Source organism: Bubalus bubalis, chromosome X (genome assembly GCF_019923935.1).
Source record: "Bubalus bubalis isolate 160015118507 breed Murrah chromosome X, NDDB_SH_1, whole genome shotgun sequence".
Taxonomy (NCBI): Eukaryota; Metazoa; Chordata; class Mammalia; order Artiodactyla; family Bovidae; genus Bubalus; species Bubalus bubalis.
Genome location: NC_059181.1, coordinates 56,855,431 through 56,879,367, shown reverse-complemented (window position 1 = coordinate 56,879,367; position 23,937 = coordinate 56,855,431). Strand labels below are relative to the sequence as shown.

General features: G+C 42.3%; 1 protein-coding gene across 6 annotated transcripts in view; it reads right to left on the bottom strand.

Annotated features, from left to right (window-relative positions):
* The window catches only part of ZNF41 (zinc finger protein 41), a 43,826-nt gene extending 20,690 nt beyond the window's left edge, over positions 1-23,136 (bottom strand). The window contains exons 1-3 of one of the 6 annotated variants that reach the window (XM_006058794.3): positions 22,132-22,348; positions 18,475-18,571; positions 6,292-6,526 (exon numbers count right to left, since the gene is read on the bottom strand). In XM_006058794.3, the coding sequence (XP_006058856.1) occupies positions 6,292-6,363 (72 nt within the window). In that variant the 5' untranslated portion in view covers positions 6,364-6,526; positions 18,475-18,571; positions 22,132-22,348. The other 5 variants (XM_006058792.3, XM_006058796.3, XM_006058795.3 and 2 more) reach the window with 5 other exon arrangements.
* Between the last annotated feature and the right edge of the window lie 801 nt (positions 23,137-23,937).

Sequence of the window (23,937 nt, the reverse complement as noted above, 5' to 3'; positions counted from 1 at the left end):
AATGAATACCCTGAATCTAATTATGAGGAAGCAAGAAACAAACCCAAATTGAGGGACATTCTTCCAAATGATCAGTGTCATGAAAATCAAGGAAGGGCTAGAACTCTTTCAGAAAGGCTAAAGGGACACGAGAACTAACACAATACACGTGCCTGGATTGGATCCTAAATCGAGCAGAAATGCCAAAAAGGACGTATTGAGACAATTGGGGAAACTATTTACAAATGGTATGTTAGTAGAGAATTGATGCTTTCAAACTGTGGTGCTGGAGAAGATTCTTGAGATCCCTTGGACTACAAGGAGATAAATCAATCCTAAAGGAAATCAACCCTGACTATTCATTAGAAGGACTGATGCCTAAGCTGAAGCTCCAATATTTTGGACACCTAATGTGAAGAGCCGACTCATTGGAAAAGACTCTGATGCTGGGAAAGACTGAAAGCAAAAGTAGAAGGGGGTTACAGAGGATGAGCTGGTTAGATAGCATCACTGACTCAATGGACATGAATCTGAGCAAACTACAGGAGATGGTGGACAGAGGAGCCTTTGTGTTCATGGGGTCGCAAAGAGTCAGACACAACTTAGTGATTGAACAACAACATACACATAAATACATAAATTGAGAAGAGAAAGCAAATGTGGCAAAATGTTAACAGTTAGTGATTTGGGGTGAAAGGCAAAAGAATCAAGAGTTTCAAAATGATCAATGCTTTAAAACTCAGGAGAAAACATAGGTGAACATTCGTTTAAGGCAAGGATTTCCTAAACAGGAGAGAAAATGCACTAAGTATCAAGACAAGATCTAGTGATTCAGCTATGAGGAAATGAGGAGCCTTTATTCATTGAAAGACCCTTTGTTCTTTGGGGGCCCTTATTAGTAAGTGCACAGGGACATAGAGCAGGCACAGAACTCACAGTACCTGCTCCACCACCTGCAGCTCCAGAGGCAGATCCACAAGCACTGGGCCATGCCCAGCACTTCTCCACCCACCAGTTCTCCCGAGCACAGCCTCAAAGGTTGCCAAGAGGAGGAACTCCACTGGAGCCTCTAGCCACACACCTGACCTGCTCTCCCTCACTGCCCAAGGGCACTTACCCAGGAGAAGTCCCAGGGTCAGGCTGGAGGGAAGCTCTCATTCTGCCTGCCCACCCTCCTGATCCTTGTTCTCTTGCCTGTGACCTGAGCCAGGACAGACTGGGAGGTGTGTAGGTGACACAGGGGAGGAGCCTCAGATGTGGGGGAGGGGTGGCTACTTGGCAACTAGTGTGGAAAATTTAAAATATTCTACCATTTGGCATTGTTAAACATTTTTTTTAAAAACTTTTTTATTGAATGATAGTTAATTTACAATGTTGTGTTAGTTTCAGGTATACAGCAAACATATATATATATTCATATATATGTATGTATTATATATACATATATGTATTCTTTTTCAAACATTGTGAAACATTTTAACAACTCTGACAGCCCAAGCTGGCAGACAAAAAGACCATCTTCACCTGTCTCTCCCTCCCTTGGATTCACACAGGGAAAGTGTACAAAGATCTTGCCAGGCACAGATGCCCCACTTCCATCCCTTTTCCCACCAAAATAAGACACTTTTTTGGACTCTACCCTGGTTGGGAGGGGTTATGTGAGGTGATGGACAGGGGGTTTTGGAGCTAGCAATTAGGATACAAAGTTGCTAATACAGACCCATCCAGATTCTAGCCTCACCAGCCACATATGAAAAGGTATGGTTTTCTGGCCCATTTCCACCATGGAGGATGGCCTGTGTCTCTGCCACCATCAGAACCCCTACAGGGACTTCCTCATCCTATGTGAGGATCCCTGCTAAGCCCCTGATGGCTCGCCAGTGAACCACACAGCAGTGTCTCCCTTCAGGGTCATCTGTGTCCCAGAACTCTCTGCACTCTCAGCCCTGGGGCACGCTATGCTGCCAGGATCCATCACTTACTGCCCATTTTGTCCCTGGCCATCTGCTCTGTCCCACCCTGCAGTCAGCCTGCTGGGGCTCAGTCCTCCAGCTTCAGGGCTGCTCTCACTCCTGCCCCAGCACGCTTCTCCGTCACCTCCTGTGAGATGATCCTGCCCTTCTAAACCCTATCCCAGCCTAGCAGACGTGTTCTCAGGCCACTTACTAGGCTGCCTGAAAGTGTGCAATGTAGTTCACTCTGCCCTTACTCAGAGCTAGATTCCCAACCTCTCTGCATGTTCCTACTTAGCTGGGGGTGCCCTGGTCTTTCCTGCTCCCTCTGGCTGTTTCCCTTCTCATCAGATTGTTCTCTGTGTACTCCCCCCTCCGTCTTTCCCTGCTTACCCTGCCCACTCCTGTCCCCTGACTTCTCCTGCTCCTTCTACTGGTTCTTTTTTCCTCTGCATGGTCCCCATTCTGACTCTTCCTTGGTCCCTGTTTACTGTTCCCTCTAAATGTTTCTTGTTATTTCTGAGTGTCCTCTGGTCTCTTTCCTGATGCCTCTGTTTATTGCTTCCTCTGATGGTCCCTTGTTTCATTGTTCCATGCCTCCTATTTCTTCTTCCCTCCGACTGATCCCTGGTGCCCCTGACTGTCCTGTGTTCCCTTTGGCAGCTGTCCCTCTAGCTGATCCTTAGTCTGTGGCACCATTATGGTTGTGCCCAGTCCATCTGACTGCTCCCTAGTCCTGATGAGGCTTTCTCATTTCTTCTAGTTGATACAGACTGACTGCCCTTTGAGTTTTCTGACTTCTCTCTAGACTCAATTCTTTCCTGTCCCTTAGGCTGTCCTGGAATGCATTTCTAATATGCTCTCATCTGATGCTCCTGTGTCTGGTCCATGGACCACACTATGTGGAGCACTGGTCTACCCAGCTCCTAGTCTAGGTTCTTGATCATCAGTGTATACTACTTCTATGTGCTCTGTGACACTGTACTTTCGTCTTCTCCATCACTTGGATTATGTCTGACCTTCAGTTCCTTTGACTGTTTCTTAGGCAAGGTGAACAACTGTCCCAGTATGCCCAGGACTTTCCCTGTTTTAGCACTGAAGCCCCACATCCCAGGAAGCCACTGTTGCCCTATCCCTCTGGAACTCTGGATGTCCCCTGGCTCTGGCAACTCTCTATTAACCCCAGTGCCCACTACATGGGCTCTGGCTTTGGGAAAGGATACTATGCCTTCCAGCTCTTCTCTAGTCCCTCTAGTTGTTCGCTAGTAAGTCGGGCTACTATCCAATACCAGATACACTTTTGATGCCCACTGTGCTGTTCCCTAGTCCTCTGGTTAGGCCCCAGAACTTCTAGAGCACACCCAGCACAGCTTTGCTGTTCCCCAGCCTCAGTGACTATTCCTTGGTGCCCCTGGTACCCTTGGCTACTCCTCAGCTTTGGAGGCCCCTTTCTGTCTCTCCAACTGTCCCATGGGTCTGTCACTTCCCTGCTCCTCCAACCTGTTCTATAGCTTCAGCAGCTGGTACCAGATTCCTCCAGCTGCTGCCTACTCCCAGGCTTGTCTTTCCCATTTCTCCCCATTTCCTGACCCCCGGTACCTGTGCCTTTCCCCACCCTCTCAGATTTTCCGTCTGACCCCTGGTATCTTTGAAGTGGCTTATCTGGCAGGCTCTTACCCAACACACCAAACCTTTTTGTTTTTTCCATCTAGCTGAGTCTTCTGTTTCCTCATCCCTCTGGCTGGTCTCTGTTCCCTCTGGCTGCTATCTGATTCCTCTATCTCCTGGTTTCTCCTCCTATTTTGAAATCTCTCCGATTGTTCTCATACCTTCTGGATCTTGTGTGCTCCCCACTATTACCACTTCTCCAGCTTAGACTACTATTTCTTGGTCTCTTTGCTGCTCTCTGGCCTCTGGCTCTTGTTTTTCCATTGCCTCTGTTTGTTCCACTGCACTCCCACCTGTCTCCTGTGCCCCTTGGCTATCTTCTGTCTGGAGTATGTGCACCATGGTCCTCTAGATGTTCCCTGTGGCTATTCCCTATCTCTCTTTCTTTTACTGACCCCTCTTCCTGTTTTTCAGCTTCAGTCACTATTTCTTAGCCCAACTGACTGTTCCTTACCTCCAGGGACATTTTTATTGGTTCCGTGGTATCTGCCCATTTCCTGCTTCTTGACATCTAATGAAAAAACTAAGAACTTAACAAATAAATACGTGAATAAATAACATTCACCAGGGTCTTTGTCATTTCCACTTCTTCTTGAAAAGGGGGCATACATCTATGGTTGGCAACAAAAACCTACTATGTATCACAGGGAACTATGCTCAATGTTATGTGGCAGCCTGGATGGGAGGGTGGTTTGGGAGAGAATGGATACATGTATATGTATGGCTGAGTCCCTTCACTGCTCACCTGAAACTATCACAACACTGTTAATTGGTTATACCCCAATGCAAAAATGCTTTTGGTGTTAAAAATATAAATTAAATTAAAAAATAAGTCTATGATTGGGAAGGAAGACATAAGTCTTGTGCCTTGCAGAGACCAGAATCATTCATTCAGAAATTCCCACACATTGGCTGGGCAAGGGGCCATGTGCAGAAGGAGTGGGGAGGACCACATTGCTGTGACCCCAACTGGTGGCTCTGTGACTGATCTGATGGAGCAGAAACCAGACAAGGATAGTTTTCCAGAGTGGAAGTGCCCTCCTGTTAGGCAGCAGTTTGTTTATCATTCAGTGTCCCTATACCTTTTACTCAAAATATAACTTCAGTGACTTGGGCAAAAAGATTTAAATGTAAGAATTTCACCATAGCAGTTTTCATCACAATAGAAAACCTCGAATGCCCTAAGTTCACATACAGTGGACTGGTTAAATGATAGTTTATCCAAAGGATAAAAAGCTACTATGTTATGTATCATGTGAAGAAAAATATTTACTGTCTAGAAAATTATACTGAAGTGCAAGGCAATGGCAACTCACTCCAGTACTCTTGCCTGGAAAATCCCATGGATGGAGGAGCCTGGTGGGCTGCAGTCCATGGGGTCGCTAAGAGTTGGACACGACTGAGCGACTTCACTTTCACTTTCATGCACTGGAGAAGGAAATGGCAACCCACTCCAGTGTTCTTGCCTGGAGAATCCCAGGGACGGGGGAGCCTGGTGGGCTGCCGTCTATGGGGTCGCACAGAGTCACACACGACTGAAGCGACTTAGCAGCAGCAGCAGCAGCCAAGTTAAAAAGGAAACAACCAAATACTACAATTTCATTTTTAAACTTGAGCTGTATCGTGTGTATGTGTGTGGTATGTATGTACACTCTCAGCCCCACATGTGTATATCCACATACCCACATACATGCACGTACAAAGGGAAAAAACTGTAAGGAAAAAGCTAAATGCTAACAATGGTTAACTTTGACTAATGCTGAAATTATAAGTAATGTTTTATTTTCTACTATTTGCTTACCTGCATATTCTAAATAATGAAATTACTAAATAATAAATATCAAAATAAGTTTTAAAAGCTTAATGTTATTCTAATGACCACATGATCCTGAGCCCCTGTGACAACCAGCCTGTCCCCAGAGTTGACAGTAGACTCAGGACAGTTGGAAGGAGGGAGCTGTGGGGCAGGGTCTGGCTCCCTTGTCTTCCTCTGTTTACACAATTTCCAGGGAACTTTTAGTGGGAAACCTGGTCTTGGCTGGAGTGTGGTGAGGGTAGAGGACACAGTCAGGAGACCTGGTACCAGTCCACTGCTGTCACTCAAAACCCCAGGGGCCTGGGCAAGTCATGTACCTTCCCAGGCCACTTTATTAATCTTTGAGAGGAGTAGGAAGAACTAGAAGGGCCCTAGAGACTGTGCTCACCCTACTACCCTGCCATCCTCTAAGCTCCAAAAAAGGGGACTTTTCTCCCTAGATCAGGATAGAGGCGGAATCAGCAAATCCCCAAGGATCAGCTGAGTGCGTGCACAGAGCCAGTGGGTAGTGGAGGGAATATGCTGGGCATCAGGGACAGTGTCTCCATGGCTGGGGCCAGTGGTCAATTCTAGCTGGATCTTACCCACAGACACTCTACAGGGAGCTGCTTTCCCCTTCCCCCAGGCGGTGCAGCTGACCTTCCATCCCACCTTTTCTCCATCGGCTGCATCATATTTTCCACTGAAATAGGAAGTGATCTGGATGTGGGACACCAGCCACGTGGTGCTCACCCTCAGCAGGGGGATGGTGATTCATTTCAGTGGCAGCAAGTCTGGAATTTGCCCCTCCTGTCCCCGCCCTAAGTCCCTAGCAACAGGTCAGAGCCATCTCCTCACTGAATGAACTCCTGCCCCTGAAGCCCTCTCCCTCCTCACCTCACACATGCTGCCTTGTCTCTCTGCAGCCAGGTCTGGGGACCACTGGGGATAGCTCTGGTCGGCTGGCATCTTCCTCAACCCTTGGGCTCTCTTGCTCACAACGCTGCTCTTCTTGAGACCCTGAGGCTAGGCTGGTCCGTGGACTCAGTGTGAGCTTCTGGGGCCGGAAGGAAGATCCTGCAGCCTTCACTATGGGGTCTGGCCCAAGGGCTCCGCAGAGACTTCAAAAAACCTGGAAAGGCAGTGTCCATGTGGTCAATCATTCAGCATTCAGCATGCAACCCACAAGCGTTTCCTGGGGGCACCAAAGAATAGTTAACACTGGATAGTGTGGGAAAGTTCAGTAACCAACACCTACATAGAATGCGGACAAAACTCATGTAAAATGAATGAGAGTTTTAATTCCAGCTCTTTTGCATTCTAGCTAGAATCTAGGGAAGTCACTTTAGTCTGAGTTTTTTCACTTTAAAACTGAGGATGAAAACACCCATCTCACAGGGCTATTAGAGTTAAATGACATGATACTTCAAAAGCACTCACTCTTATTTGGCACTGGGAAAACACATCCCATTGATATTAAATATTGCTGTTATTATAAGGTACAAGGAATGTTTTGTTAGTACTTCATTTAATTTTCAAACTCATCATATGAACTACGTATTACTTTTTCCTATTATTCTCTTTACCATCAGATAGAGCTGTTTGTAACTATTAAGAAATTTGCCCCTGGTCAGGGAACTAAGATCCCACAAGCCACATGGTGCAGCTATATATAAAAAAAAATTATGCCAAGATTACTTAGATTAGGGGAAGGACAGGGATTCAAACCCAGGTCTGCCTAACTCCAAAGTACATTTTCTTTAACTACTGGGCCATATGGTATTCTATATGTGGAAGAATCACAATAAACATTATTTCTGTTTCTTGCTGCCTTTAAAGTGCTCTGGTTGAAGGGTGACCATATCACATATGCATAAACCAATATTTTGTATAATTCAGTGTACATTCTGGGAAATTTATAGAGCCCACTCTCTTTTGCCAAAGATGGAAACATAAACTCTTTGTACCCTCTCCCCCAATTCCCATCTGGCCCTGAAAGTCAACATGTCTGCACAGGCTCCTAAATTGGTAACCTACAATGCTTGACAAAAACTATGTCCCAAATGGTGCCATCAACTGGTTTCCTTAGGCTCTTCAAATAATCACCAACACAGGCAACACAACCTCAATAGAAAATCAACTATTAGTCTGTTCAATGGGTCCAACCTGACTTCCTGTAGGACTCCATAATTCACAGCCCATATATAGTCAGTGACGCTCATAAACCCCTCAAAATAGACCATCACATACTAAATCAAAGGTCCTGCAATTACCAATGTCCATAGGTCCCAATCAATGACTCCTATAGGGTTGCTAAAACTGACTCCCAAAGACCTGAAATCCAAGGCTTGCAATGAATCTTTTACCACCTCAGTGTCCCAATCAGTAACTCGCACGGACTGATCAATGACTTCAGATCTCCAACTCTTATAAAACCTCAAGAATTTCTACAGAGGTCCCAATTACTTACCCACATATATCTAATTATGTTTCTTCAAGGATTTCCCAAGATTATCACTCACTGATTCAACATGAATGCAATCTATAGGCCCCAAATTATCTAATCTTCAGTTCAGTTCAGTCGCTCAGTCATGTCCGACTCTTTGCGACCTCATGGACTGCAGCACGCCAGGCCTCCCTGTCCGTCACCAACTCCCGGAGTTTACTCAAACTCATGTCCATTGAGTCGGTGATGCCATTCAACCATCTCATCCTCTCTCATCCCCTTCTCCTCCTGCCCTCAATCTTTCCCAGCATCACAGTCTTTTCAAATGAGTTAGCTCTTCGCATCAGGTGGCCAAAGTACTGGAGTTTCAGCTTCAACATCAGTCCTACCAATGAACACCCAGGACTGATTTCCTTTAGGATGGACTGGTTGGATCTCCTTGCAGTGCAAGGGGCACAGAAGCACGGCTGAGAGGAGCTACCCCACGTCCAAGGTCAGGGGTGGCGGCCGAAAGGAGCTACCCCACATCCCAGCATCAGGGTCTTTTCAAATGAGTCAGTTCTTCCCATCAGGTGGCCAAAGTATTGGAGTTTCAGCTTCAGCATCAGTCCTTCCAATGAATATTCAGGACTGATTTCCTTTAGGATGGACTGGTTGGATCTCCTGGCTGTTCAAGGGACACTTAAGAGTCTTCTCCAAAAAAAAAAAAAAAGTCTTCTCCAACACCAAAGTTCAAAAAGCATCAATTCTTCAGTGCTTAGCTTACTTTATAGTCCAACTCTCACATCCATACATGACTACTGGAAAAACCATAGCCTTGACTAGACGGACCTTCATTGGCAAAGTAATGTCTCTGCTTTTTAATATGCTGTCTAGGTTGGTCATAGCTTTTCTTTCGAGTGAGAGAGTCAATTCCTAGGCAGATTGATAAGAAGTCTGGGGTCCCCAAGGAGGAGAAAGGGGCCTGGGGCTCTCAAAGTGGAGATAGGGCTCTGGAATTCTCAAGGAGGAGGAAAGGACAAACATCTTTTTTTCTCTACATTCCTTAGTCTTAGTGACATAACACATTTTTTCTTTAAGTCTGAAACTGATGATTACACCACAAATAGCTCAGTTTGAACTCTGTACTAGTGATTATACAACAGCAGTGCATCCTGACTGAGGGCAGTTTCTCCTTCCTGAAAACCTTCTGACTAATCCTGATATCTTACAGTGTAAATTATGGGACTGGGTCTGGTAAAATTTTCACAAACTTGAGACATTCTTTTGATTTATTGTAATAATTAATTAAAAAGTATATAACTCCCTTGCTAACATTTGCGAGGGGGTGGCATTCTCCATCCCCCTTCTGATGTCTATGTCAGAAGCTTTCTCATCCCTTTTCTTACTTTAATAAAACTCTGCTACACAAAAGCTCTTAAGTGATCAAGCCTGGTCCCTGGTCCCAAAGTTAAATCTTCTTCGGAGATCATGAATTGGACATTGTTCACCATAAGCTATCACAAGGAGCAAGCGTCTTTTAATTTCATGGCTGCAGTCACCATCTGCAGTGATTTTGGAGCCCCCCAAAATAAAGCCTGTCACTGTTTCCATTGTTTCCCCATCTATTTGCCTTGAAGTGATGGGACCAGATGCCATGATCTTAGTCTTCTGAATGTTGAATTTTAAGCCAACTTTTTCATTCTCCTCTTTCACTTTCATCAAGAGGCTCTTTAGTTCTCCTTCACTTTCTGCCATAAGGATGGCGTCATCTGCATATCTGAAGTTATCAATATTTCTCCTGGCAATCTTGATTCCAGCTTGGGCTTCCTCCAGCCCAGCATTTTGCATGATGTACTCTGCATTTAAGTTAAATAAGCAGGGTGACAATATACAGCCTTGACGTACTCCTTTCCTGATTTGGAACCAGTCTGCTGTTCCACGTCCAGCTCTAACTGTTGCTTCTTGACCTGCATACAGATTTCTCAAGAGGCAGGTCAGATGGTCTGGTATTCCCATCTCTTTACGAATTTTCCGCAGTTTGTGGTGATCCACACAGTCAAAGGCTTTGGCATAGTCAATGAAGCAGAAGCAGATGTTTTTCTGGAACTCTCTCAGTTTTTCAATGATTGAACGGATGTTGGCAATTTGATCTCTGGTTCCTCTGCCTTTTCTAAATCCAGCTCGAACAACTGTAAGTTCTGGGTTCACGTACTGTTGAAGCCTGGCTTGGAGGATTTTGAGTATTACTTTGCTAACGTGTGAGATGACTGTAATTGTGCGGTAGTTTGAGGATTCTTAGGCATTGCCTTTCTTTGGGATTGGAACGAAAACTGACCTTTTCCAGCTAATCTTATTGGACTTTAACTCCATGATCCTCCCTGACAAAAATCTTTGCAATCCTTCACTCCCAGAGGAACCAAATCAACCCCAAATCTGGTTTGGCACTGAATTGAAAGGGTAAAAAGAAACCTTAAAATGCTGCCAGGGGGGACTTCCCTGGTGGTCTATTGACTAAGACTTCATGCTCCCGATGCAGGGAGCCTGGGTTCGATCCCTGGTCAGAGAACTAGATCCCACATGCTGGAACTAAGAGTTTGCATGCTGCAACTAAAGATCCTGAATGCTACAACAAATACTGAAGATATCAGGTGCCACAACTAAGCCCCAGTGCAACCAAATAAATTTTAAAAATAAATAAATACATAAAAATAATATCACATGAAAAGCTTCTATTAAAAGAATAGTTGTAAAAAAATGCTCCCAAGCAGAAACAACATGCTATTTACAATGGAAAGGGATCACAATGGCACTAGACTTATTTGCAACAATTAAAAACCATATTAGACAAAAAACATCTAAAAATTATTGAGAGAAAGGGACTGAGATTTAAACATTTAAAACCCACTCATGCTCAATACCATTCTTCTGTCACAGCAAAACACAATTTTAGACATACAAACATTTATAGTATTATATGGCAATATTAGCATCTTAGGAGAATACTCAAGGGAATAGTGTAAACAATTACAAAGTAAATAGTAATAGAAAACTCAAAATTGGAGGAATGCACTTTTGAGAAATGATTATTGCAATTGATATATACTTATAACTGACTAAAGAAAAATAATGTAATTGGGGATTTGGAACAAATAACACTGTTACTTTGTGGCTCAGCTGGTAAAGAATCTGCCTGCAATGCAGTTCGATCCTTGGGTTGGGAAGATCCCCTGGAGAAGGGAAAGGCTACCCACTCCAGTATTTTGGCCTGGAGAATTCCATGGACTGTATAGTCCATGGAGTCACAAAGAGTAGCACACAACTGAATGCCTTCCCTTCACTATTATTAAGTGGAAAAAATTTAAATAACTTATCCAAGGTCACATAGATTGTAAGTCTTACTCCAGAGCCTGTTCTCTTAATCATTATGTTATACCACCAGTATTCATGTATGGATGTGAGAAAGCAAAAGTGAAGTCGCTCAGTTGTTTCCAACTCTTTGCAACCCCATAGACTGTAGCCCACCAGGCTCTTCCATCCATGGGATTTTCCAGGCAAGAGTACTGGAGTGGGTTGCCATTTCTTTCTCCAACAGATATGAGAGTTGGACCAAAAAGAAGGCTGAGTGCTGAAGAATTGATGCTTTCAAACTGTGGTGATTGAAAAGACTCTTGAGAGTCCCTTGGACAGCAAGGAGATCAAACCAGTAAATCCTAAAGGAAATCAATCCTGAAATATTCATTGGAAGGACTGATGCTGAAGCAGAAGCTCCAATACTTTGGTCACCTGATGCAAACAGGTGACTCATTGGAAAAGACCCTGATGTTTGGAAAGACTAAAAGCAAAAGGAGAATGGGTTGGCAGAGGATGAGATGGTTAGATAGCATCACCGACTCAATGGACATGAACTTGAACAAACTGCGGGAGATAATGGAGAACAGAGGAGCCTGGTGCTACAGTCCATGGGATCACAAACAGTCAGACACAACTTAGTGACTGAACAAAAACAACAACAAATGCTTAAAACTATAAAACGCTGATGAGGCAAATCAACGAAGATCTAAATAAATGTATAGGTACTGTGTCTATGGCATGGTAAAAATACCAATTCTCCACTAGTTGATCTGCAGATTTAATACAATTTCTACCAAAATCTCAGCAAGAATTTTTTGTAGATATAGGCAAAATTATTCTAAAATCTGTGTGAAAAGACAAAGGATATACAATATAGAACAGTTAAAGCAATTCTGACAAAGAATAAAGTGGGAGAAATCAACATACTTGATTTCAATACTTTTTATTTACCCCAGGTGGCGCTAGTGGTAAAGTGCCTGACTGCCAATACAGAAGACTTAATAGATGCGGGTTTGATCTCTGGGTTGGGAAGATTCCCTGGAGGAGGGCACAGCAACCCACTCCAGTATTCCTGCATGGAGAATCCTATGGACAGAGGAGCCTGGCCGGCTACAGTCCATAGGGTGGCAAAGAGACGGATACGATTGAAGCAACTTAGGATGCACACATAGGAATCAAGACAACGGGGTATAGATGAATGGATAGGCACATAGACCAATGGAACAGAATCAGTTCAATTCACTTCAGTTCAGTTCAGTTGCTCCGTCGTGTCCGACTCTTTGTGACCTCATGGACTGCAGCATGCCAGGCCTCCCTGGGCATCACCAACTCCCGGAGTTTACTCAAACTCATGTCCATTGAGTCGGTGATGCCATCCAACCATCGCATTCTCTGTTGTCCCCTTCTCCTCCCACCTTCAGTCTTTCCCAGTATCAGGGTCTTTTCCAGTGAGTCAGTTCTTCCCATCAGGTGGCCAAAGTATTGGAGTTTCAGCTTTAGCATCAGTCCTTCCAATGAATATTCAGGACTGATTTCCTTTAGGATGGACTGGTTGGATCTCCTTGCAGTCCAAGGGGCCTCAAGAGTCTTCTCCAACACCACAGTTCAAAAGTATCAAATCTTCAGCACTCAGCTTTCTTTATAGTCCAACTCTCACATCCATACATGACCACTGGAAAAACCATAGCTTTGACTAGACGGACTTTTGTTGGCAAAATAATGTCTTTGCTTTTTAACATGCTGTCTAGGTTGGTCATAACTTTTCTTCCAAGGAGTAAGCGTCTTTTAATTTCATGGTTGCAGTCACCATATGCGGTGATTTTAGAGCCCCAAAGAATAAAGTCTGTCTCTGTTTCCCCATCTACTTGCCATGAAGTGATGGGGCCAGATGCCATGATCTTAGTTTTCTGAATGTTGAGCTTTAAGCCAACTTTTTCACTCTCCTCTTCCACTTTCATCAAGAGGCTCTTTAGTTTTTCTTTGCTTTCTGCCATAAGGGTGGTGTCATCTGCACATCTGAGGTTACTGATATTTCTCCCAGCAATCTTGATTCCAGCTTGTACTTCTTCCAGCCCAGCGTTTCTCATGATGTACTCTGCATATAAGTTAAATAAGCAGGGTGACAGTATACAGCCTTGATGTACTCCTTTCCCTATTTGGTACCAGTCTGTTGTTCCATGTCCAGTTCTAACTGTTGCTTCCTGACCTGCATACAGATTTCTCAAGAACCAGGTCAGGTAGTCTGGTATTCCCATCTCTTTAATAATTTTCTACAGTTTGTGATGATCCACACAGTCAAATGCTTTAGAGTGGTCAAGAATTTTCTACAGTTTGTGGTGATCCACACAGTCAAAGACTTTGGCATATTCAACGAAGCAGAAGTAGATGTTTTTCTGGAACTCTCTTGCTTTTCTGATGATCCAACGGATGTTGGCAATTTGATCTCTGGTTCCTCTGCCTTTTCTAAATCCAGCTTGAACATCTGGAAGTTCATGGTTCACGTACTGTTGAAGCATGGCTTGGAGAATTTTGAGCATTACTTTACAAGTGTGTGAGATGAGTGCAATTGTGCAATAGTTTGAGGATTCTTTGGCATTGCCTTTCTTTGGGATTGGAATGAAAACTGATCTTTTCCAGTCCTGTGACCACAGATGAGTTTTCCAAATTTGCTGGCATATTGAGTGCAGCACTTTCACAGCATCATCTTTCAGGATTTGAAATAGCTCAACTGGAATTCCATCACCTCCACTAACTTTGTTCATAGTGATGCTTTCTAAGGCCCACTTGACTTTGCATTCCAGGATGTCTGGCTCTAGGTGAGTGATCACACCATGGTGATTAGCTGGGTCGTGAAGATCTTTTTTGTATAGTTCTGTGTATTCTTGCCACTTCTTCTTAATTTCTTCTGCTTCTGTTAGGTCCATACCATTTCTGTCTTTTATTGTGCCCATTTTTGCATGAAATGTTCCCTTGGTATCTCTAATTTTCTTGAAGAGATCTCTAGTCTTTCCTATTCTATTGTTTTCCTCTATTTCTTTGCACTGATCACCAAGGAAGGCTTTCTTATCTCTCCTTGCTATTCTTTGGAACTCTGCATTCAAATGGGTATATCTTTCCTTTTCTCCTTTGCTTTTCACTTCTCTTCTTTTCACAGCTATTTGTAAGGCCTTCTCAGACAGCCATTTTCCCACTGCTCCAGTGCCTACCATCTTGCTGAGGTTTCTCTGATCTTGGGCATGGGGTATCTCCTCACAGCCACTCCAGCGAAGCACATGGAACAGAATAGAGGACACAGATATCGCCTCCTACAAATACAGTCATGTAAATTTTTTTTACAAAGGTACAAAAACAATTCAATATCTTTTCAACAAATGGTGCTAGAGTAATTGGATATTGACAAGCAAAAAAACAAACAACAACAACAAGACATAAAACAAAATAAACCCAAATTAATCTCATTCTAATTGTTACACTGGGGTTTCCATAGTGGCTCAGCAGTGAAGAATCTGCCTGCAATGCAGGAGATGCTGGTTCGATTCCTGGGTAGGGAAGATCCCTTGAAGGATGGCATGGCAATCCACTCCAGTATTCTTGCCTGGAGAATCCCATGGACAGAGGAGCCTGGTGGGCTAGTCCATAGGGTTGCAAAGAGTTGGTCAGATATGACTGAAGCAATTGAGCACGAGAATGCATAAAAAATTAACCTAAAATGGATCATAGATTTATGTGTAAAATGTAAAACTGTTGGAAGAGAACAGAAGAGAAAATTGTCAGGACTTAGGGCTTAGTGAAGAGTTCTTAGTATGACACCAAAAACATGATTTTTTAAAAAGAAAAAATAGATAAGTTTATCAAAATTAAAAATTGTAGCTCTGCAAAAGACACTCTTAAGAGGATGAAATGACAAGCTGCATACTGAGAGAAAATATTCACAAACCCCTTATTTGACAAAAGACTAATATTTATAACATATAAAGAACTAAATGGACAAAAGACATGAAGAGACATTTCACCAAAGAGAATATGTGGAGGGCAAATAAGCACATGAGAATATGTTCAACGTCCACAGACAAGCATATTCTAAAATTTATATGGAAAGACAAGACCCCTAGAATAGCTAAACCAGTCTTCTTTTTTTTTTTTTTGCCACGACATCTGGCAAGCAGGATCTTAGTTCCCCAAACAGGAATTGAACCCACACTTTCTGCAGTAGACTTGCGAGTCCAGTGGACCCAGAGCTAAACCAGTCTTAACAAAGAAGGATAAAGTGGGAGAATCATCCTAATAAATATTAAAAGTTTACTACATGGATATATTAATCAAAAACTGATCTGGGCAGAGGGACAGACACATATCGATGGAACAGAATAGAGGATGCAGAAATAGCCCCACATAAGCATGACCAACTGATTTTTTTTTTTACAAACATGTAAAACAACTCAATGGTGCTAGAACAACTGTATATCCAGAGCAACCTTCCAGGCTGAATATAGATGTTCTGTGAGGAAGGCATGTCCAGAGAGGGCATGGAAACTCTGTACCTCTTCCCCCATAAGTTGCCCTGTGGATCCCTTCCATCTGGCTGTTCCTGAGTTGTATCTTTATAATAAACTGGTAAACAGTTTTTTCTTGATATCTGAGCTATTCTAGCAATTACTAAACCTGAGGAAGAGGTGCTGGGAGACCCCAATTTATAGCCAGTAAATCAGAAGTATGGGTGGCCTGGGACTTGCAGTGACTGGCATCTGAAGTGGGGGCAGTGGGATTGAGCCCTTTAATTTATGGGATCTGATGCTAACTCCAGATGGTTGTTGTTTAGTTGATAAGTCATGTTTGACTCTGAGACCCCATGGACTGTAGCCCACCAGGCTTCTCTGCCCATGGGATTTCCCTGGCAAGAATACTGGTAGGCAGTGTCAAAATAGAAAGATGGTAATGATAACCTTATATGCGAGACAGCAAAAGAGACACAGATGTATAGAACAGTCTTTTGGACTCTGTGGGAGAAGGCGAGGGTGGGATGATTTGAGAGAAAAGCATTGAAACATGTATATTATCATATGTGAAACAGGATCGCCAGTCCAGGTTTGATGCATGAGACAGGGTGCTCAGGGCTGGTGCACTGGGATGACCCAGAGGGATGGGATGGGGAGGGAGGTGGGAGGGGGTGCTTAGGATGGGGAATACACGTATACCCATGGCTGACTCATGTCAATGTATGGCAAAACCACCTCAATATTATAAAGTAAAAAGCTTCCAGTTAAAATAAATAAGTTAAAAAAATTGAGTTGTTGGACATTCAGCTGGTGTCAGAGAATCAGAGTTTTTAGATTGGACACCAAAAGCATAATCCATAAAAGCAAACACTGATAAACTGGGTCTTGTCAAAAATTTAAAAACCTTTGCTCTGAAAAAGATCAGAGGATGGAAAAGATGAAGAGAATGAAAAGACAAGCTACTGACTGTGAACAATACGTGAAGATAACATATCTGACAAAAGACTGGTATGTAGAATATATAAAACACTCTCAAAACTCAACAGTAAAATCATCCAAACAATTAGAAAATACTAACAGACATTTCACCAAAGAGGATACATAGATGGCAAATAAGCATATGAAAATAATTCCCCTATTATCTACCAGGGAAATGCAAATGAAAACTACAATGAGATATCACTACACATATATCAGAATAGCTAAAATAAATACTGACAATGCAAAATGCTGGTGAGGATGCAGAATAACTGGATCTCTCCTACATTGCTGAAAAAATGTCAAAAGTTTATATACTACATGATTTGATCAATATAACAATTTTGAAGTGACAAAATTTTAGACATGGAGAACAGATCAGTGGTTTCCAAGGGTTAGTAGAGACAAGAGGTGAACAGTGTGGTTATAAAAGGGCAAGGCTAGGGATCACTGTGATATTGGAACCATTCAGTATTTTGACTATGGTGATGGATACACAAAGCTTCACAGGTGATCAAATTGTATGAAACTTAGTACACACATATATGTATGAGTAAGACTGAGGAAATCTGATGAAGATGGTTGAATTGTATCAGGATCAAAATTCCGGTTGGTATATTATACTTTAATTTTGTAAAATGTCACAACTGAAGGAAACTGAGCAAAGTGCACATGGGATCACTTTGCATTATTTTTTTTACAACTGCATGTGAATCCACAGTTATCTCAAAATATATTTCAATTAAAAATGTTTAAATGATGTTCAATGTCAATGTTCAAAAAATTGTTCAAAGCTTTTGTAAGCAAAGGAAACCACTGACAAAATGAAAAGACAACCTACTAGATGGGAGAAAACATTTGCAAATGATATGACTGATAAGAAATATCCAACATATTATATATGAACAGCTCATACAACTCAATATCAAAAAACAACCCAATTTAAAAATGGGCAGAAATGATACTGTGTATAGTACCAAACCCTATATATGCTGTATCTCTTATACACATGCATACCTATGATAAAATTAATTTACGATTTGGGTACAATAAGAGATTAACAACAACTAATAATAAAGTAGAACAACTATAACAATATACTGGGACAAAAGTTAGGTAAATGTGACCTGTCTTAAAATATCTTATTGAATGGAAACGCAGATATAAAGAACAGACCTGTGGACACAGTTCGGGGAGGAGAGGATAGGACAAATCAAGAGAGTAGCACTGACATATATACACTACCACGTGTATATAGCTAGCTAGTGGGAAGCTGCTTTATAACACAGGGAGCCCAGCCGGGTGCTCTGTGAAGATCTAGAGGGGTGGGATCAGGTGGGGGAGGCTCAAGAGGGAGGGGGTAATATATATGTATTATTATGGCTAATTCACATTGTTGTACAGCAGAAACCAACACAACACTGTTAAGTAATTACCTTCCAATTAAAAACACACAGAAAAAATGGGCAGAACTAAATAGACATTTTTCCAAAGAAGAAACGAAGATGGTCAACAGGCTCATGAAAAGATGATCAGCATCATTAGTCATCAGGGAAATTCAAATCAAAACCACAATGAGATATCACCACACACCTGTCAGAATGGCTATTATCAAAAAGCCTACAAATAACAAATGTTGGCAAGGATGTGGAGAAAAGGGAACCCTTGTACACTGTGATGGGAATGTAAATTGGTACAGCCACTGTGGAAAACAGTATAGAGGTTTCTCAAAAAGCTAAAAATAGAACTACCATATGACCCAGCAATCCCACTCCCATCACTTTACTTAGAGAATATTGGCTTAAACAACAAATATTTATTTCTTACAATTCTGGAGGCTGGGAAATCCAAGCTCAGATGTCAGCAGATTTGGTGTCTGGTGAGAACCTGCTTCCTGATTCATAGACAGCCATCTTCTTGTGTCCTCACATGGCAAAAGGTGGAAAGGAGCTCTCTGAGGTTTCTTTTATAAGGACACTAATCCCATTCATGAGGGCTCTACCCTCATGACCTAATCACCTCCCAAAGGCCTTACCTCTTAATACCATCACACTGGGATTTAGATTTCAAGGTGTGAATTTGGGTGGGAGGGGCACATAAACATGCAGTCCATTGCACACATCAAAAGATTCTCAACATTCATTAGGGAAATAGAAATAAAAACCACAATGAGACACCATTCACAATCGTTAAGATGGCTAGAATAAAAAAAACAGACAATAACAAGTGTTAAGAATGACACATTGAAACCTTCATATATTGCTGGTAGCATGTAAAATGGTGCAACTATTTTGAAAAACAGTTTGGCAGTTCTTTAAAGGTACCGTATGACCTAGCAATTCCACTTCTGAGAGAAATGAAAATATACAAACTTGTGTACAAGTTTTTGTACACAAACGTTCATGGCAGCATTGTTCATAGTAGCCAAAAAGCGAAAACAACCCAAATATCTATCAACTGATGAATGGATAAACAAAATGAGGTATATCGACACAAAGGAATATTATTCAGTAATAAAGAATGAAGTACTGATACATGGTATAGCATGGATGAATCTTGAAAACATTCTAAGTGAAAAAAGATAGTCACTGAAGAGCATATATTGTTTTATTCCATACATATGAAAGGTCTAGAATAGGCAAATTTATAGAGACAAAGTAAATCAGTGGCTGCTTGCAGCTGGAGGTATGGGGTGGGAATGTGGAACCAGTACAATGTTTCCTTTTGGGGGTGATGAAGTGTTCTAAAATTGGACTATGAGGGTGATTTGCACAACTTGAACATACTAACAACAATTGAATTGTAAGCTTTAAATGTTGAAGTTTGTGGAAGATGAATTATATCAATAAAGCTGTTAGAAAAAGAAAAGATCATGTAGTTAGTAAGTGGCCATGCAGGATTTCAAATCCAGTATCTGGAAAGGGGAAGGTATTTAACAAACATTTGTTGAATGAATAAATGAATGAATATCCTTCACTTCCAAATTAGCAACAAGATAGAGGTTCTCTCCATCAAGTATCATTCAACATTGTTCTGAAAGCTCTCGCTAATGCAATAGAAAATGAAGTAATCAGAAAAAAATATTTGAAAGGAAGAGAGAATCATTGTTAATTGAATGTGACATGATATTATATCTAGAAAAACTAAGAGACCATAAAAGGCAACTATAATTCACATGAGAATGTGATAACTGGATTGTATAAGAAATAACATACAAAAAGAAAAAAATTTTAATCAATATTTCCCCCCTATGGAAATAGAGAAATGTGCTATTTATTGTGATGATGAAATCAAGTGTAAAATATCTAAGAATGAACTTTAAAAAAAGGTCCTGAATCTATAAGAAGAAAACTATAAAATAGAGTTTTAATGGTTGCTTTTGAAGTAAAATAAAGTGGTTTTTAACATTCATATGAAAGAATATATGCTAAAAAATATTAACGAAAACAACCAAAGAAAGCAAGAGTGAGGGGATTAGCACTATTAAATATTAAAAGTATTCCTAAAGTCACAACAGTTTTTTGAAAGGGAGTAGATACATATATAGAAGAAAAAATTGAGTTCAGAAATAGAACATTTGGGAATTTATGTGACAAAAGTGGCATTTAACTGAGTTTGAAAAGGGTATTCATTTAATGATTGGTGCTGTCAAATATTCTAACCAAATGGAAAATACAAACTTTAATCTCATCTCATACCACACACCAGAATTTTCCAGTTGGATTAAAATTTAACCCTAAAACAATGAAAATTTAAATTTAAGTCATGTATTTACTTAAGCACCAAATCAAGGAGAACTCACTAGGCAAGACACGATATTTAGAACTTGTAAAGAAAAATTATCTAATCAGATGACTATTTTTCTAATTATATACGAAGACATGTTTCAAAAATCAAGATATAAAGAGAGATAAAGGGAAAAGAAAAAAATAAAGAGAGATAAAGGGGAAAATTACAATAAATGACAGAAGGTTAATATCCATAAATTAGTGAGAAAGACAAACTACATAAAGGAAAAAAAATAGCTAAGGATATAAAAAATTTTTAAATACATTTCAGTGGCCAATAAATATGAGATGTTCGGCCGCCATTTGTCAGGAAGATGCACATCAAAGTAAGCTACATACTGTTTTGTTTGGCCCTCAGAGCAGAAATTTAAAAAGCAGCAACAATCAGTGCGGGAGATGATTTTGGAGTGAGCCCTTTTATATGCTGCTAGTGGGAGATATAATTTTACAAAAGTCTTGGAAAATAACCGAAATTTCAATATATACCATCCACTTTAAGGAACATCCATTCCTGTACCTAATGATCACTCAGATGACAGTCTCTGGCTATAATTTAGAAATCAATAACAAAAATTTCAACTTTGGGGCAAATAAAAATCTCATACCTAAATAACTAAGGGATCAGAGAGAAAACCACAACAGAAATTAGAAAACATTATTAATAAACTATGGTGGACGTGTTACATATAAAAACTTGTGACATTAAACTAAAGTGTTCTTAGAGAAAAATTCATGAAAGAGAAAATTATGGAATATTAATTAAGATAAGCATTCAATTTAGGAATTAAAAAATAGGAATAAAAGAAAAAATCTAAAGAAAAGAAATAATGAAATCAAGGGCAGAAACTAATGACACAGGAAACAAAGATACAGGAGGACCAAGAAGATCAAAAGTAGGTTTTTGAAACAATCACATCTCAATTCTAAAACCACCAATCACTGATGCCATGAAGCAGCGTGGGGTCCATAGGCACCTCTATCACTATCAACAGTCCCAAATAAATGTATCATTCATCCCACAGAGCTCCATCACTCACACCACAGAAACCTTGTCCATCCACCCAATAAACCCAATCATATACCTTATAGACCCTGCAACACTCATCCCACGGCCCTCATCACTCACCTCAAAAACTATCACTCACTCATTCTCCAATCCTCACCTCACAGGCTCTCCACCATTCACTCTACAGACCACCCATTACTCTCCGAAAGATCCTCATCACTCACATCACTGAACCCCATCATTTACCTCACAGACCGCTCCATCACATAACCTCAGTAATCCCCATGACGCCTCACAGAACGCCCATGATTCGCTGCACAGGTCCTCCAAGCACCAACCTCACAGAGCTCGAATCACATCTCTGACACCAGATCACTCACACCACAGTCCCCATTCCTTACTCCACTTACCCCTGATCACTCACTCCATAGACTTCCACTGCTTATCCCACAGACCCAGTCACTTACCCCATCAGTGGCCTCCAAGAGGCTCATCACTCACCCTACAGACTCCTCATCGCTCACCTCATCAATGCCCCCTTCTCACCCTATAGACTCTGAATCACTGACCCCACAGATTCCCCAAAATTCAGCACACAGACTGCTTATTACTTTCCCTACTGCCTCCATCATTCACCCACAAACCCGTGTCGCTCCACCTCACAGACTCCAGAGAAGCCCCATTACTCACCCCACAGAATACCATCACTGAGCAAGAAAGCTATGTCCTAACGCCCCCATAATTATGTCAATGCTTTACTGCTGCTAAATCGCCGTCTCAATTAAACTCAGTCTCAGAGCCCAAAGTGTTGAAACTGCCTCTGCGGGACGCTGACGTTTCTGGACTTCACACTGCACATGCTCAGTGTCGGCGCCGAAGCCGCCGTCCACCCCAATTACACCGGGTGCACTCACGAGGTGTCAGTGCGTGCGCGTGTCTGTGTGTGTCGGAGGAGAGGCGGGCTTTCCAATTTTCTTTAGTGACTTTGTCAGACCACTAACATGGCTGTCCTCTTGGGAGTGTCTCTCCGGGAGTCGCCATCTTGGGAGGGTGGGCATCTCTGCGGTTGCGGAACCAGCGGTCCCTCGCCAGACCTGCCTCGGCGGAGTTTCCTGGGAGCCGATCCGGCCCAGAAGGTCGGGCTGCGGCTCCCAGACTCTTCCGTCCTGCGCCGCATCCTCCACTGTTACCCCAAGCGTAGGCCTGGTGTCTTCCCTTCTCTGCGTCCTGGGGCCCCGCCCTCCGGCCATATCCCCAGGGGCCGACGCATCCTCACACGTAGTAACTCCCCCTGCCCCCTCCCCTATCCTAGCTAGAAAAACACCTCCAAGCCACCGGCAGGACACTGGCGCCCCCTCCCAGCCCCCACTTCTCCACTTCTCCAGGTGCAGAAAGGCCCTTGATCCGTGCAGGCGGCTTGCGGCGGCAGAGCCCCGGGCGCCGCTGCGTGCCCACCTGACGGCGCCTCTGTCCACTTGTCAGCTGGGGGCATCGCCCGGCTCCGGCTGTCACCGACCCTGGGTATTTGCCACGGGGGGAATAGTACGTGTCAAATTTAGGCCAGGAAGCGGAAGTTGCCCGCAGCGAGAGTTTAACCACTGTGGGCGCGGGGAGCTGAGGTGGTTGAGCGCCAGAAACCAAGTATCTGTGCACGGAGCAGGGGCGGGGGACTTGTGACATCAGTAATGGGACATTTCATTCATTAAAACAAGAAAAAACTCGAGTACTCAGGCTTCCCTGTTTCCTTATATAAGCATGAAGGCTAAAGCTCTCTTCTAAATATCCAAGGTTTCAAGGTTTTTTGTTTGTTTTTTAAGATTATTTATTTATTTAATATTGGACTGTGCTGGTTTTCTTCCTTGCTGCTGCGGGTTTTCTCTAGTTGTGGCGAGTGGCTTATTGCGGTGGCTTCTCTGGGAGCCCGGGCTCTAGGCACCAGGCTTCAGTAGTCATGGAGCTTTGGCTCAGTAGTTGTGGCACAGGGGCTTAGTTGCTCCTCAGCATGTAGGATCTTGGAGCCGGTTTCTGCTTCATTGGCAGGTAGATTATTAACCACTAGACCACCAGGAAAGCCCCAAGTTCCAAGTTTTGATTTGATTCATTTTCATTAGTATTCAGTTTCAAGTGCTAATTTGTAATGGTTTCCCCCTTTTGCAAGGATTATTTAGAAATCCAGTGTCAAACTTGCCTTAAGCCTCAAATATGGGACCCAGTTTTCCACAATGTTTCATTTCTTGATTGAAAAGACTGTATTTTCCAGCTGTTGGGTTTAGCATATGTGTTTATTGGTTTGAGCTTGTTAGTGTGTTAGTTGGGAAATGAAAATATCTCCTGTCATATTAATAAATAAGAAATGTTTAAGGAGGAAAGAGACAGAACAGGCTCCATCTTGGGCCAGACTGTGGACTTTGAGCTATATGCCCAGTATCTATGGAAATGACATACCAACTGGAAAACCAGACTCCCAGGGATGGAAGAGCCCCAGGGCTCGTACCT